The sequence below is a fragment of the Opisthocomus hoazin genome, chromosome 1 (genome assembly GCF_030867145.1).
Source record: "Opisthocomus hoazin isolate bOpiHoa1 chromosome 1, bOpiHoa1.hap1, whole genome shotgun sequence".
In the NCBI taxonomy this organism is placed as follows: domain Eukaryota; kingdom Metazoa; phylum Chordata; class Aves; order Opisthocomiformes; family Opisthocomidae; genus Opisthocomus; species Opisthocomus hoazin.
Genome location: NC_134414.1, coordinates 28,306,944 through 28,320,751, shown reverse-complemented (window position 1 = coordinate 28,320,751; position 13,808 = coordinate 28,306,944). Strand labels below are relative to the sequence as shown.

The 13,808-nt window shown below is 38.9% G+C and overlaps 1 protein-coding gene across 5 annotated transcripts in view; it reads right to left on the bottom strand.

The window, feature by feature from the left end:
- Nucleotides 1-13,808, bottom strand: part of FRY (FRY microtubule binding protein) — a 257,840-nt gene that overhangs the window by 46,689 nt on the left and 197,343 nt on the right. For all 5 annotated transcript variants that reach the window (XM_075420163.1, XM_075420181.1, XM_075420190.1 and 2 more), the window contains 7 exons: nt 11,047-11,197; nt 10,387-10,490; nt 5,645-5,830; nt 3,411-3,609; nt 2,645-2,766; nt 1,586-1,773; nt 553-647 (listed from right to left, as the gene is read on the bottom strand). In XM_075420163.1, coding sequence (XP_075276278.1) covers nt 553-647; nt 1,586-1,773; nt 2,645-2,766; nt 3,411-3,609; nt 5,645-5,830; nt 10,387-10,490; nt 11,047-11,197 — 1,045 coding nt within the window. The remainder of the gene's footprint in view (nt 1-552; nt 648-1,585; nt 1,774-2,644; nt 2,767-3,410; nt 3,610-5,644; nt 5,831-10,386; nt 10,491-11,046; nt 11,198-13,808) is intronic.

Here is a 13,808-nt window from a genome sequence, read left to right as displayed (position 1 = left end):
TCAACAGCTGTGTTATGGAAGGAGCCTGCCTTTTCCCTCCATGTACAAAGGTCTACTTTCAGGCCAGCGGTATCACAAAGATGGTCTACACGTCTGGCAAAATCCATGGGTTATGTGCACATCAGACAAAAATCCCCCTAGTTTTACTGAGGAGAACAAACCACGATCATTTATGTTTAGGGGAATACTTCATCTGAGAACGACAGGTTGTATGAAACCAATATTCCAAAAAACATGTTTCTTCACAGATATGTTTTCAAATATATGGTACAAAGGTGAAAAAAATACATATTTTTAAAGGACATTAAAGTAAGTTATAGCCAAGAGGCAGCAAGGCAGAATTTAAAATGCATTGTAAAGTTCCAGCAGTTCTATCAACATTATTTCAACTCTTGCAAAATTTGGCTGAGATGTGCTCTTAGCCTAGTTCTCTGAAAGTTACAAATGAGCTTCATCTTAGAAAAATAATTTTATGCTTTCAGACTGCAGAACTGCGCACTTAATAGCATGAGACACTGAAAAATAGATACAGTTAGGAGAACAGTCTCTTACCGTGATAATACCGTCAAAAGATCACTGTTCTTCAAACACTCAGACAGATTATCCACAGCAGCTTCCAATGTAAGTAGCGCCTCCATTACGTACCCCTGTCAATGCACGAGGTTAACCATTTCAACAAAGACATTCAAAATAGTGAACATTTAAAAAATTTTCAGTTCATAAAAGGAACAGGCACCTACTGAAAACCTGTAATTTCTCCTGAACAAAGAAATTCACATCAATGCCACTGCCCTGAACATTAAAATGTCACTGCAAATGTGTTTTATTTTCTGCCTCTGAATGATCTATGAAGGCATGCAAGAAGGGCACATATCTCATCAGGGGATTGGTAACGGCCTACAGAACCTCTGCCTTGCAGGTCACTGATTTAAATTCTGCACAAGCAGTTGTGACAGAATATTACTGTCATCTTGTGGCAGTTTCATTATCTAAGTAAAATATGGAGGTAATGTCAGTCTATTTCTTATTAAGAGCTAGTAGTTCTCTTTATTAAGTCTTGAATCTCGCAATAAATAGGCTCTGATCGTAAAATTTCAGGAGAGGACAGTCTGTTTAGCTAAACCAAGTGAACATCATAGTTCACTGAGAGAGGACTGGGTCAAATTAGGTCAGTGTAAGATTTGTATTGTTATGAATGGTGTGGATTTCTTTATTCCAAAAGATGTTAACATTTGAGAAATGAGGTGGTGTCTACTCCAGCTTGTCAGATTACATCAACATAGGAAGATGTGTTCCTCTAGCACAAATTAATGATGTGAAAAGGGAAAAAATGGTCATCACAAACATTTCGAGTGACATTTACTAGAAATTTTTGAATTATTTTCTTTACAGCTATATAAGATTGTAACAGCCTGATGAGGACTTTGTTAGGGTACATATGGATTCAGTAAATTCAGAGGTAACCTTTGTTAAGGCCACATTCTACTTTGCATCATGACTCCAGAACAGCTTGCTAAAATGGTAATTTTAAATTAAATCTACATCAAAAGAACAGTATTAAGAAACATTATGTACACATGGATACCTGAATCTCATCTCCATGCTCTCCAATAACTTCCACCAATCTTGACAGGAGGTCAGACAACGCATGTGCAGAAAGGGGTTGCTTTAAGGCCCTGAATATCTGGAAAGAGCGACCTGCATAATGTCTTGAAGAGCTTGAAAGCGCTGTTTGTAATGCAACTTCACTCAGATGCTGCTCCAAATGAAAACCTAAGCAAAAGAATAGTATGTAAATTGTTTTTTTTTCAATGACAGACTTTACTGTGGGTCATAAACAGGCTGAACCAACTCTGTGGGGAGGATATCTTGTAGTGTATCTTGTAAACTCTGTGAGAAATGGAGATGCAGAAACGTCTGAGTTTGGGAGAATTTCCCACTGTTACATTTATTTCACACAAAATGTAAGAAAATAAACTGGAAACCCAAAATTCTGAGTCTGCAACTGTTTGCCAGCAAAGCTCTGAAATTCCTCATCTGATTTAATTTTTTTTACAGTTCCTGGACAAACTTGCAATCCATCCACTACTCTTGCTGGCAGCAACACATAACTTCTGAACACTCCCAAACCTAAAGCCAAGCTGTATTAGGAGTCTTTCTACTAGCTTCAGTACGCTTTGGATAAGATCTTAAATATAAATACTGATGCTGAATTCTGCTCTGATCTTGGAAGATATCTAATTAGTGACTGTGTTGGTTTTAAAAACACAATCAGTACCTTTCCTAAGCTGTAAAAACATAGCAAATTAAAAGTAAACTTTAATTGCCAGAAGAAATTTAACAAAGTACATTTACTTAGTAACTGTCATGTATTTTACCAACAGGACATAGAGGGGCTTTTATCTGCTGGAATCAACCAAAATGCTTTCACCAACAGCATTGAAGAAATGTTCAATTTAACATTCAGCCACAGTCCAATCTAACAAGATTTTTTTAAAGCAGTTCTTTCATATGTCATACATCCTTGTTAAGACATACAATATGTTGTGCTTCTGCATAAGCAGATCTACTAAATCACAGGATAAACATTCAGTGTGAACTTGAGGGAATATTCTTTTAGTTATGAAAGGAAAAAATTTACTACCTGACTTGGAATCTTTAAATACAGATACAACATGACGCAGAAAATTAGTAAGCTGTTCAGCACTCTTGGTGTTCTGATTTTTGGGTGTGATATCTTCATGGCACCAAAGTGGACCAAATGCCCTTAAAGAAATACATAACAAAGTGCAAAAATTCTTTGAGTTATCTGAAATAAATTTAATCAGATAAAATATATAAACTGTAAAGGCAGTTAGATATTTCCAGGGCCACAGCCTGGAAAACATGCAACTGAAAAGAATTCTATGAGCAAAATACAAGCAAATAAATATTCCTGCACTGTATTTTACAAAACCTTTCTTATAAAATATAAGTTATACCATTTAGAGAGCAGCATAAACAAATCCCTGTTTTTTAATTTAACATTGCGCCTAGGATCTGCTGGCTGTAGTTGGTAGTTAATAGTTTCACTATGGACTTTCACTACGCCCTGTACACTTTCTATCTAATTTTTATAAAAAAAAAAAACCTGTCTTATTCCATTAGTTGATTGTTGAACATAATACTATCAGTCAATTAAACATTTTATTCCTGTCAGCCAAGACTTTTTATGTTGTTCCTGACACTGTAGTGCTTTTAAGTACCTACCTACTTCTATAAGTATCCATAAAAGAGGAACAGGATTCTGTAATTACTATAAAAGCTCAGACATTTTCCTTTGAGTCTTTTAAGTTGCTACAGATAATTGTAGAGAAGACATGAAAGTATGTGTTTTGAGTACAAACGTAACCTCTGCTTGTCTCTGTTACCTGGTTGTCAGAAACTCAATTAATTTGTTTGCTTTCTCATCTGTTTCAGGAGCAGTGTCCATGTCCTCAACCTCTTGTGTAATCTGTGGGAGATTTCCACTGCTGCCTCCCAGACTGATACTGGAGGAGGTGGAGCTGGAGCTCAAGCCGGAATCTGGCACCGGAGACGACTGGTATTCCCGCAGAAAGTCAAAGCCACCTGCCAGCCGAAAGGGAGGAGATAAAGAAGGAATGCACTGTTGGGCCAGCATTACAGATGAACATGTCTGCCAAGCAGCTCTTTTCAGAGTCAGCAGAAGAAACCTTCTACTGGGAAACATGGAGAAAACCTGCAGAACACAACAACTCTCAAACGCCGATGGGAGTGAAAATGGTACTGTGTTTCTAAACATGCAGAATCCAATATAAAACAAAAAATACCAAAGTCAAGTTCTTTTTTTTTTTTTTTTAACTGCACAAGGGCTACAGCACTTGAAAAACAAATGTTTCAGGGCTTTTTACATTCAGAAGTATGGCTTTTTGTAAAGTGAATTTTGAAGTTGGCTAAGCGCATGCAAAGTTCAGATCTCTTCTGTGGGCCAGTCTGATGAGGAAAAAAACCTCTGCAGGGTGGAATTGTTAGCACAATGATGTTGTCCTAATTTTAAAAATGTAATGGAAACCAAGACAGAAATGTCTAAGACTTCTGTTCAACACCTTTAGTAGCTGTCAACACTGGACTACTCATACGAAATATTTTCAGCATTAAGATTAAATATCTGAGTAAGAGTTCTGCTGGATCAAAAGCTTGCCACACAACTTCAGAGCTGAAATCAGAAACTAAGACCTGTTTTCTTAAAGTCAGACTGCTAGTCATCTTAGGTTGTATCTACAGGAGAAGAACTGGCCTTGCGAGAAGACTGGGAGCAGGAAGGGCCTCTCTACTGACAAAATCCATTGCAGGTCAGAAGACTCCTAATTTAGTTGCCTGACATCATGTGGAACAAACCTGAGCCAAAGTATTTTCAGTTAGGATTCTTTGCTATAGCTACTCACCCACAGTCTCACTCTGTATATAGCTGCTCAAAAAAGAGTCCAAATATGAAGTTTTGACAATTTCTTGGACTTAAGAGGCCCAGACACAGTATAACAATTATGTTTTTCAGAAACAGCAACTGAAACAGTTTTTCATTTTGGCAGAAGAGCAGCAATAAAATTTTCATGTAAGACTTTGGTTCTGTATTTAATAATTCATGGACAGGCATTAGAAATGAGATCTACACAACTCAGGACAGGAAATCCACGTGTGAGGTAATTTTGCACAGATGTTATTCAGAATAAAACATCCGTAGCCAAAGTAATTCATTAATCTGAAATACCTACCCCTTCTTCTCATTACTTTAAAATACCTTTTTGTGTCTCATAAGTTATCAAGTAATATTCTTTATAAAGTCAAATTGTTTATTACTTTTGGTTACATTCCTGAAGAACCATGGAAATGCCACAAATTTTATAATCTTTCCTTCTCTTTTCTCACTGTGTGGTGAAGTTCCTCACCCTCTCCCAGACAACTAATTCCATCTGCATCACTCTACATTGGTTCTGTGATTCGTTCAAATCTCAGCAGTACATTTGCTTTTAGCAATACTACATGACAATAGTAAATCTAGCTATCAGCCCTCTCCAAACTGTTCCAAACCAACCCCTTAAAAACTGGAAAACTGCTAAAAGTCAACAGCATACCAATCTCAGCAGAGGTCTGAAGTACGCCTCCTAATGCAGAAACAGATTTCAGGACAGAAATGAAGTGTATCTATCTGATATTAAGGAGGGTGTGTATGATGTGAAATTTAATTTAATAATGGAAAATCTGAGCTGCACATCCTTGCTGCTCTTCCTGTGTTGGAATTATTTATTCATTTCTTTTGAAGGCTGAGGAGTGATTGCCCTCATTTAAAGTAGTCCTTGCTCCCTGAGGGGGAAGTTAGGAAGTTATTAGCTGTATTAATGTTTAAAATTCTACATTATATATTTTGCCTTACATCAGATGGCTTTCTCAACTATCACAAAAATAATAATTTGGGTGCATCTTTAGGGTAGTTCACATGGAAATAATATTAATGGGAACTGTTCATATTTGTCACTACTATTTTAATTTATCAAAACTGTTGTATTTTAGGAAAGTAACCTTGACATTCTACTTTCAAAAACCTCACAGTATAATGCAATGTTCTTTTCTTCTTTTGCTTTATTACCTGTATAAAGATATTCAGGTAAGTATGCTGGTTGTACTGTCAGAGTCTTGGTCTCATTCATCTCTCTGGTCTGAAGAAGCACTGATGCAATGGCTTGGTAGTTGCTATTGCAAGATAACGCAATCAAAAGGTGAAGCAGTAACTTTTTACTGTGTTCAAAGACCTCAGGGCGGTAATGGTCAAGACCTAAAAGAAAAGGTTACAGCAATCACTGAATATAAAGTAATAAGAAACAATTTCACATTCCAGAAATAGCAAAAATTTCAAGGCAGTTCATGGCAACTGTGCAAACAAACAAAAGATGCAGTATTTCCAGACACAGTTACTAGAGTTTTTACTTAAATGTATGTGTATGTATTTAGTTTCCAGATTGGGGTCCTCTACAGGAGGTACAAAACAAGGTGTGGCAATACAGCTTTATGCATTCTGCCTCACTGCAGTGTTAATTTGACAGGCTGGAAAACCTCTGAAGATTGGAAATTCTTCGTGGTGGTTGTAATTACATTGCTTACCGCAGCATCTGGCTTTCTTGCACAGACATCAGTTTTAGAATGAGTGTAAACTGTAAGAGGTAGATACTGATTTATTAAGAAAGGAACTCACAGACAAAACCCCTTGAAATAGAACTACAACTACCAGTAAGTAGCATGAGAAACTAGCCACTAGCTCAGGGTGCAGAACTGAAATCGAAAGTCTAGCACTGAAAGACTCTGATCTGGTTAGCACTACTGCTATTTGCAAGGTTTTAACACAACCTGAATAATTCACAAATTTCATATGTAAAGGAAACATGTTTGCAAAATAAACTGCATTCTGTGGCAGCAATCTCTGTTTGATTCTCTTTCAGTATCTTCCAGATATTTAAAAATACTTTATTCCATTTACGGGCAGTTCCAGTGCTGAAAAATTGAACTGTTTTCTCCTTAGCTCCTCTCTTCCCAGGATACATTCCTCTTTAAAAAGAAGCTCCTTTACTCTAAGTGGCAGCAGCCAACAGGTCTTTCAAGTCAGGTATTCTCTAATACACTCCAGTCACGCTTGTTCTTACCCGGTCTGCAAAACTGAAGCTGCTCATACTGCCATAGTCTGAGCAGTGCGTCTCTGGCTCCTGTGGGCAGGTCTTTGGAGCTCCTGTGATCACAGAATCATAGAATGGTGGGGGTTGGAAGGGACCTCTGTGGGTCATCTAGTCCAACCACCCTGCCGAAGCAGGGGCACCTACAGCAGGCTGCACAGGACTGCGTTCAAGCAGGTCTTGAATATCTCCAGAGAAGGAGACTTCACAACCTCCCTGGGCAGCCTGTTCCAGGGCTCTGTCACCCTCAAAATGAAGATATTCTTCCTCATGCTCAGATGGAACTTCCTCTGCTTCAGTTTGTGCCCGTTGCCCCTTATCCTGTCGCTGGGCATCACTGCATAGTCTGGTCCCATCCTCTTGACACCCACCCTTCAGATATTTGTGGGCATTTATAAGATCCCCTCTCAGCCTTCTCCAGGCTAAACAAGCCCAGCTCCCTCAGCCTCTCCTCATAGGAGAGATGCTCCAGTCCCCTCATCATCCTCGTCGCCCTCCGCTGGACTCTCTCCAGTAGCTCCTCATCTTTCTTGAACTGGGGAGCCCAGAACTGGATGCAGCACTCCAGATGAGGCCTCACTAGGGCAGTGTAGAGGGGAAGGAGAACCTCCCTCGACCTACTGGCCACACTCCTCTTCATGCACCCCAGGACACCATTGGCCTTCTTGGCAACAAGGGCACACTGCTGGCTCATGGTCAACCTGTCGTCCACCAGGACACCCAGGTCCCTCTCCGCAGAGCTGCTCTCCAGCAGGTGTGCCCAAAGCCTGTACTGGTGCATTGGGTTGTTCCTCCCCAAGTGCAGGACCCTGCACTTGCCCTTGTTGAACTTCATCAGGTTCCTCTCTGCCCAACTCTCCAGCCTGTCCAGGTCACGCTGAATGGCAGCACAGTCTTCTGGTGTATCAGCCATTCCTCCCAGTTTTGTGTCATCAGCAAACTTGTTGAGGATACATTCTAACTCTTCATCCAGGTCCCTGATGAAGAAGTTGAATAAGACTGGGCCAAGTATTGACCCCTGGGGGACAGCACTAGTTACCAGCCTCCAACTAGACTCAGCGCCGCTGATGACAACCCTCTGAGTTCTGCCATTCAGCCAGTTCTCTATCCACTTCACTGACCACTCATCCAGCCCACACTTGGTTGATCCTTGGTCTTACTCATCTGCCCATAGCCTCCTCCAAAAGAATCATGGGCAACGTGCCCACCTCTTTTTCAGCTTCTTCAGGTTTCTTCTCCTATTCTCCTATCTCCATTTCCTTCCACCTGCCAGGAGATAATGAACCCATCCTACCCTGTTCTAACATACCCTGAAAACGATATAAAAAGTTCTTTTAGTTGCAAATAAATTCCACATTGGCAGCATTTGTGACTGAAATCCTGTTAAACCCTAGGTTTTTGTATGACAGTATTGATATAGATGTGCTAACCAGGAGGTGAGAAGGACAGTTCAGTCTTTGTGCTTGTCCAGTGCTGGGCCATCCTTTACTCAGAAGACATCCTGAGAGGGTGAACTTCTGTGACGTGGACACATTTCCATTGGAAAGGAGTCTAGCTGCTAAACTCATTTCACACTGGTTGCAAAACAGTTTTTAAACAGTAGTGATTTTCATCCACTATTGAGTGAAGCAGGATCACACCAGCAGTCTACCTCCAGTATCAGCTCTACAAACCATCCAATAGCCTATTAAACACATAAATTGCAAAATTCTTTCATTTTAATATTTTCTCTCTCCTTCCAATAAATGGAATGATACAGGCTCTTCAGCTAGCCACCATACCAGCTTCCAGTTTCCTTTTGGGTCAGATGTATCTGCCTCCTCCAACAGGACAGAAATACTTGATTTTCGATCATACTGGCTAACAAGTGTAGCATAACTTTCTTACACCTTCACAACAGAGCTCTACTACAAAACACTGAAAAATTTTTCCATGGGATGTATAAAAACCACAGGAACTGAACTTGAAGCCTGGAAGCTGTGATGTCATTTTAGTTACCACTAGGCCATTTACATTTAGTTACCAGTCACACTTTGCTTTCATTTCACATTTGAGAACTGAAAGTTCTTAACCAAAGGACTTTCTCAAATGGTATTCATAAATTTCTATTTATTTCTTATGAAAAACTGTAATGTTGTAACATTATTGCATGAACAAATCACTAAAGGTATTTTTATAGTGGATTACTAATATCATAACTCCGTTCCTGCCTATGTTTATTCACATGGCTCCTTGATGGCATCTTAAAGCTGTCTTAACTGCAGTGGCCACGCTGCTGCATACTGTTCCTGTCTTAAGTTATTAATTTATTCTTGTGAGAATTTCTAACTGTAAGCACCATTTTTCTCACACTTGCTACAAAATCGTACTAAAGACGTTGTTTGATCAGTTGATAGTTATTGATTTGATTCATACACTACTCCAGTTCACTTTTCAGCTCACAGCAATGTAAAAAAGAAGTAAAAAATTGTTATGGGCAGTCACAAAACAGATTTAAGTGAAGAATGTGTGTGAAATGTCTTATTGAAACTGACCCTGGAAGTCCCATCCGACATGGTCCTGGCTGTTATTCTTATGTTTCTTAAGAAGTTTGTTGAAATCAATGTACTAATATACAAAATGAGTATTTGATGAGTGTGCATTTTCCAAAAAACCCTATTTCATAAAAAAATTTCAAACAGAGCAGTTGGTAACAGACTACCAGAAAAGGAGAATGAGGTATCTTCTTGAACTATATACCGAAGTATATCACATGTATTCTACTGTGCTGTAACCTCCCAATTTAACCTTTTTGCCCACTGAACAACAGACTCTTCCCAGATTGCCAGTGAATAGACTTAGTGGTAACTATGGTGACGGAATGAGAAGTGGACTGTGATCTCCAGTTATAATAAATTTATTTCACAAGTGTCTGGCTGTGTTTATTTCTGAAAACTATTATTTATCAACCATGCAAGTTAGGGAATTGCTTTATAATGCTAAATACTCTTGTATGCTAAAAAATTATGCTACTTGCTTTTCATAATGTTAAGTGGCAGGATAAGGAAGGTATCACCCCTCCAGCTGAACTGTGTTACAGTCAAGAACAGACAGAGCAGTGGTGAAAAAGCAGTGCCTCTATGCTCAGTTATACAAGGGAAGACATTGACGATAATACATTCCATGAGCAGTGAAATTAATGAAGCTTGCTTTCCTGAGATTTGTGTCCTACCTTCACCATCTCTGCAGAACAGTAATCTCAGCTCTCTTACATAACATTTTTGCGAAGGCAAGAGACAGCACTGGTGGGTGTAGTCCAGGTCTAAAGCAAATCCTGACTGCGCAGCTGCCCATCACATAGCAGACTGTGCAAAGGCTGAGTCTCACCTGCCTTTTTCAGGGGTGGGGTGGGGGGGGGTTGTGCTACAGGTTATTTAGAGATATTTTAGGAAGTCAATAATCTTTCAATTTCTACCCACCTCTTGAATTTGGGTGAAATTGGCCAAGATACTCAAAACCTTCAAAGTTTTGAGACTAATTCACAGACTGTAATGCCTCAGGTTTGGGTTTTTTTTTAAGGAAACCGTAATTAAAAGCATGCAAGAAACACAACTCTACAAATTCAGCAAAACTAAACTAATAGGACAGGAGTACATTTATATTTTGCTTCTTGTTCTGTTGGTCTTACCTAGAAAGAGAGCATGTAGCAATAAAGGGAGGTGAAGAGCCCAATCTTCTCTCACACTGTGATCCACTACCATCTCAGTCATGAAGATGACAGCAATATTGCACCTGGAAATTAGATCACCGTATCAGTTTGAAACCTCTTCGAGATGGGAAAACAGTCACATCATGGCTATTTCTGAATTTCTACATTTTCAAATTTGTAGCATTTCAACATGCTCAATATGACTAATGCTGAAGCACCTTAGTTACAGTATTAAGCAGGTAAGTACCCATTACTGAAAAGAACACTATTACTGTCAATATAAATTATATAAAAGAGGAATTTGAGAATATACATAGCCTCATTAGAATAAATGATCAAAGGGGAACAACTGCTTGGAACAAAGGCTTGGGAAAGGGAAATTTTCCTTTTCTGTTTTAGTTGTTTCTTCAGTCTGATTCTTATCAGAAAGTGATGCCCTACATCGTAAACAGGCTTTATGGTACAGAACTGGTAGAACTGCAGGCCTTCACTGCATGTTGATTTTAGCACTGGAAATCAGCAGAAATTGTAGGTATGCTTTTCAGATGTTCTGAGTGGTGGGATGGCTGGATTGGTGTTGGTCAACCAGTAAAAGGAAGCATGTCCCTGTTTGAAATGTCAGAATGAGAAACTGCTCACCTATGAAGAGGTCCCCGGGGTGTGATGGTTTCTGGGAGGTAGTCCACAAGTGGTGCCCAACATCCTCCATTGTAAGGCATGGGCAGGGGATGTGGTTGTTTGGTTTCAACAATATTCAATAACCAGCTTGTATAAGGAGAAACAGGATCATCTGTGTGGAAAAGCATTAAAACAGAGTCTATAAAAAAAAAGCCTGGTTACCCATTTTGGAGAAATAATAAAATAGAGTTTATGGTAACTTATCAGCTCAGCTGTTTGGAATAATGTGATAAGATGACATGAGGTTTTCAAATTCCCATGTTCAATAACAAGTCATGCACTTTTAATCCCTTTTTCACGCTGCTGGAAATTAAACAGATTCCAGGCAAACAGCACTGAATGGTAGGAGCTGCAGCTGAATCCCTGCTGTCACTTAGTAGCTTTGGATCCACATCACAAAGCACTAAGCAACAGACTTTCTCTTCAAAAATGAGAGAAAAGTTCAGCCAAGGAAGCTGCTGTCAGAAGCCACCTGCTGCAAGGAGCCACGTACCAGCGACACATTCTTGCAGCTCCTCACCAATGCCCTGCTGAGTGATGCTACAAAGGCAGAAGTTAAAAGTCCTGAAGTAGGAAGGAGACATGAGGAATGCAAAAAGCATCTTCAGGGTAATCGTCTTTCAACAAGGATGAATTATCATCTTGTGAACTTCTCAAAGATGTATTTAACTTCGCTTCAGTATGACAGCTGCTGTATGTTCATAAGCAATAGGGTTTTTTCTTCCACCTGTTTATCTGCAACGATGTGGGTCAAGTAAGTTATTTCCACCACTTTCTGTCTTCTCTCAGCCGCATGCCTTTGTTCATCTCTCCTGTATTTTGTTCCCTCTCATTCTTCTCATTTTTCCCATTGGTCAGCTTTTATTTCTTAGGTCTGGCAGTCTGCAGTACACTGCCATGGAATGTATCCTTTCCAGGCCTGGTCTTGACATATATCCAGACATTGCCCTTCGTGAATTTTTAATTAAAGCATTATATTTTGCTCTGCCTTTTTGTTACACTTCTGCATTTTAGGTAGATTTGAAACTCTCAGAACTTTCATCAACCTTTTTTTTTTTTTTTTTTAACAGCATGTACCTGATGTTTGTTGGTTTTGGTACAGGAAGCAAAACTGTGTTGATGCCTACAAAACTATCAGAGCTAGCTTTCTCTAATGCACACCACTTCTTGGTTTTGACAAAATGTCTCCAGGTTTTCAGATCTTCAGGAGCCCTTCAATGCAGTAGCTGCTTCTCCAATTATTAGTAAGATGCCAGCTTTTTCATTTCCATTCTTCAGTGTTAATCTTCTAAGAAGCACTTCAGATCTTTATGACTTAGACCTCTACTTGTTCCTCTTATCCTCTGGAGGATGATTTATTAGTTACAGATAAAGCAGAATAAACTGGCCTAATAATGTAGCAAAGTAAGTATAGCATTTTCACATATTCATCTTCTAAGGATTGACCAATAATGTTTGCCAGATGCTTTTCACACAAAAAGCACTGTGCAATCACTGCTTATTACTACCAGTTTAAGCGCTTCATGAAGTCCACACTAAGACCTAGCTCCTCACTCATGTTTTCACAGGTTTATGTGCAGACTGAGAAAAAAAGTAAGAAACACCCTGCACCTTAACATAAAGTCTTTGCATGAACAAAAGAATTTCTGTGCTGCAGAGCTCTGTTCCCTGTTTATATCCTCAGAAATACGTGTATGCTCAGGTGGACTGGGGAGAAGAGGGAAGCCATATCACCAACTCTTTCACAGTCTGGGCTGCCTGCCAGAGGGAATAAGTTGCACGTTCTTCACAGAGGTTGCACTATTTATCGTGTACAAATACAAATTCTTACAAATGGTGTAAGAATTACTCTTTCTTCTTACAGTTTTATATAATGTCAGTAGCTAAGTAAAATGCAGTTCATTTTACATATAAGTATTCATATATTTGCGGAAGGAACCCCTGTGAGCAGCAAACATTGCATAAATATTCACAGTACTACAAAACTTACAGGTGCAGGCAGGAAAAAACATTTGGGCACCACCTTGAGAAGACATGCCAACAGACCCTAAGAAAATTTCAGTATTTTTTAATATTTTATTACTTAAAGCCCCTGTCAAAACCAGCCATTCATGAAAAATGTTCTGATATATAAACATTGTTCTATTTTGAAAGATTGTTCATGCAGATCATATTCCTGCTGGTGTTCCAGTTAACATCTGCTGAAGAATTTTTAGTAGCTGCAGTAAGAGAAAGCCATAAGAAAAACAAGACAAGTGTACTAAAACCCACCAAGTTTAATACGTTGCACTATTTTTTTGTGGATTTCAATACTGCACTATATACATATGCAATATTTTGTAAATATTCTACTTCACAACTATGAAGGATAGTTAATTATACAGAGGAAATTAGCCTATCATATTGTACTTCATAGTGTTTCCATATTTTGCAGAAAAGTATTGCCAAAAAATTGTTTGGATGAAAGAATATATTAAATCTTTACTTCTAATGTTGAAATACTGTCCCAAACTGCTGTTCATTCCACCAATACAAGTCATTAAGGTCTCTATATTATTTGACTTGGCTTTAATAAGCCAGAGATAAAAGTCTATAAAAAGGTCTTGCCTTTATTACATTTGGTTAGGACCTAACCAAAACCTGTACATTGGCTTCTTTATAATTCACTCCAGAAATTAATTCAAACCATCCAACTCCTAAAATTTACAATGTAATTCAGTAGT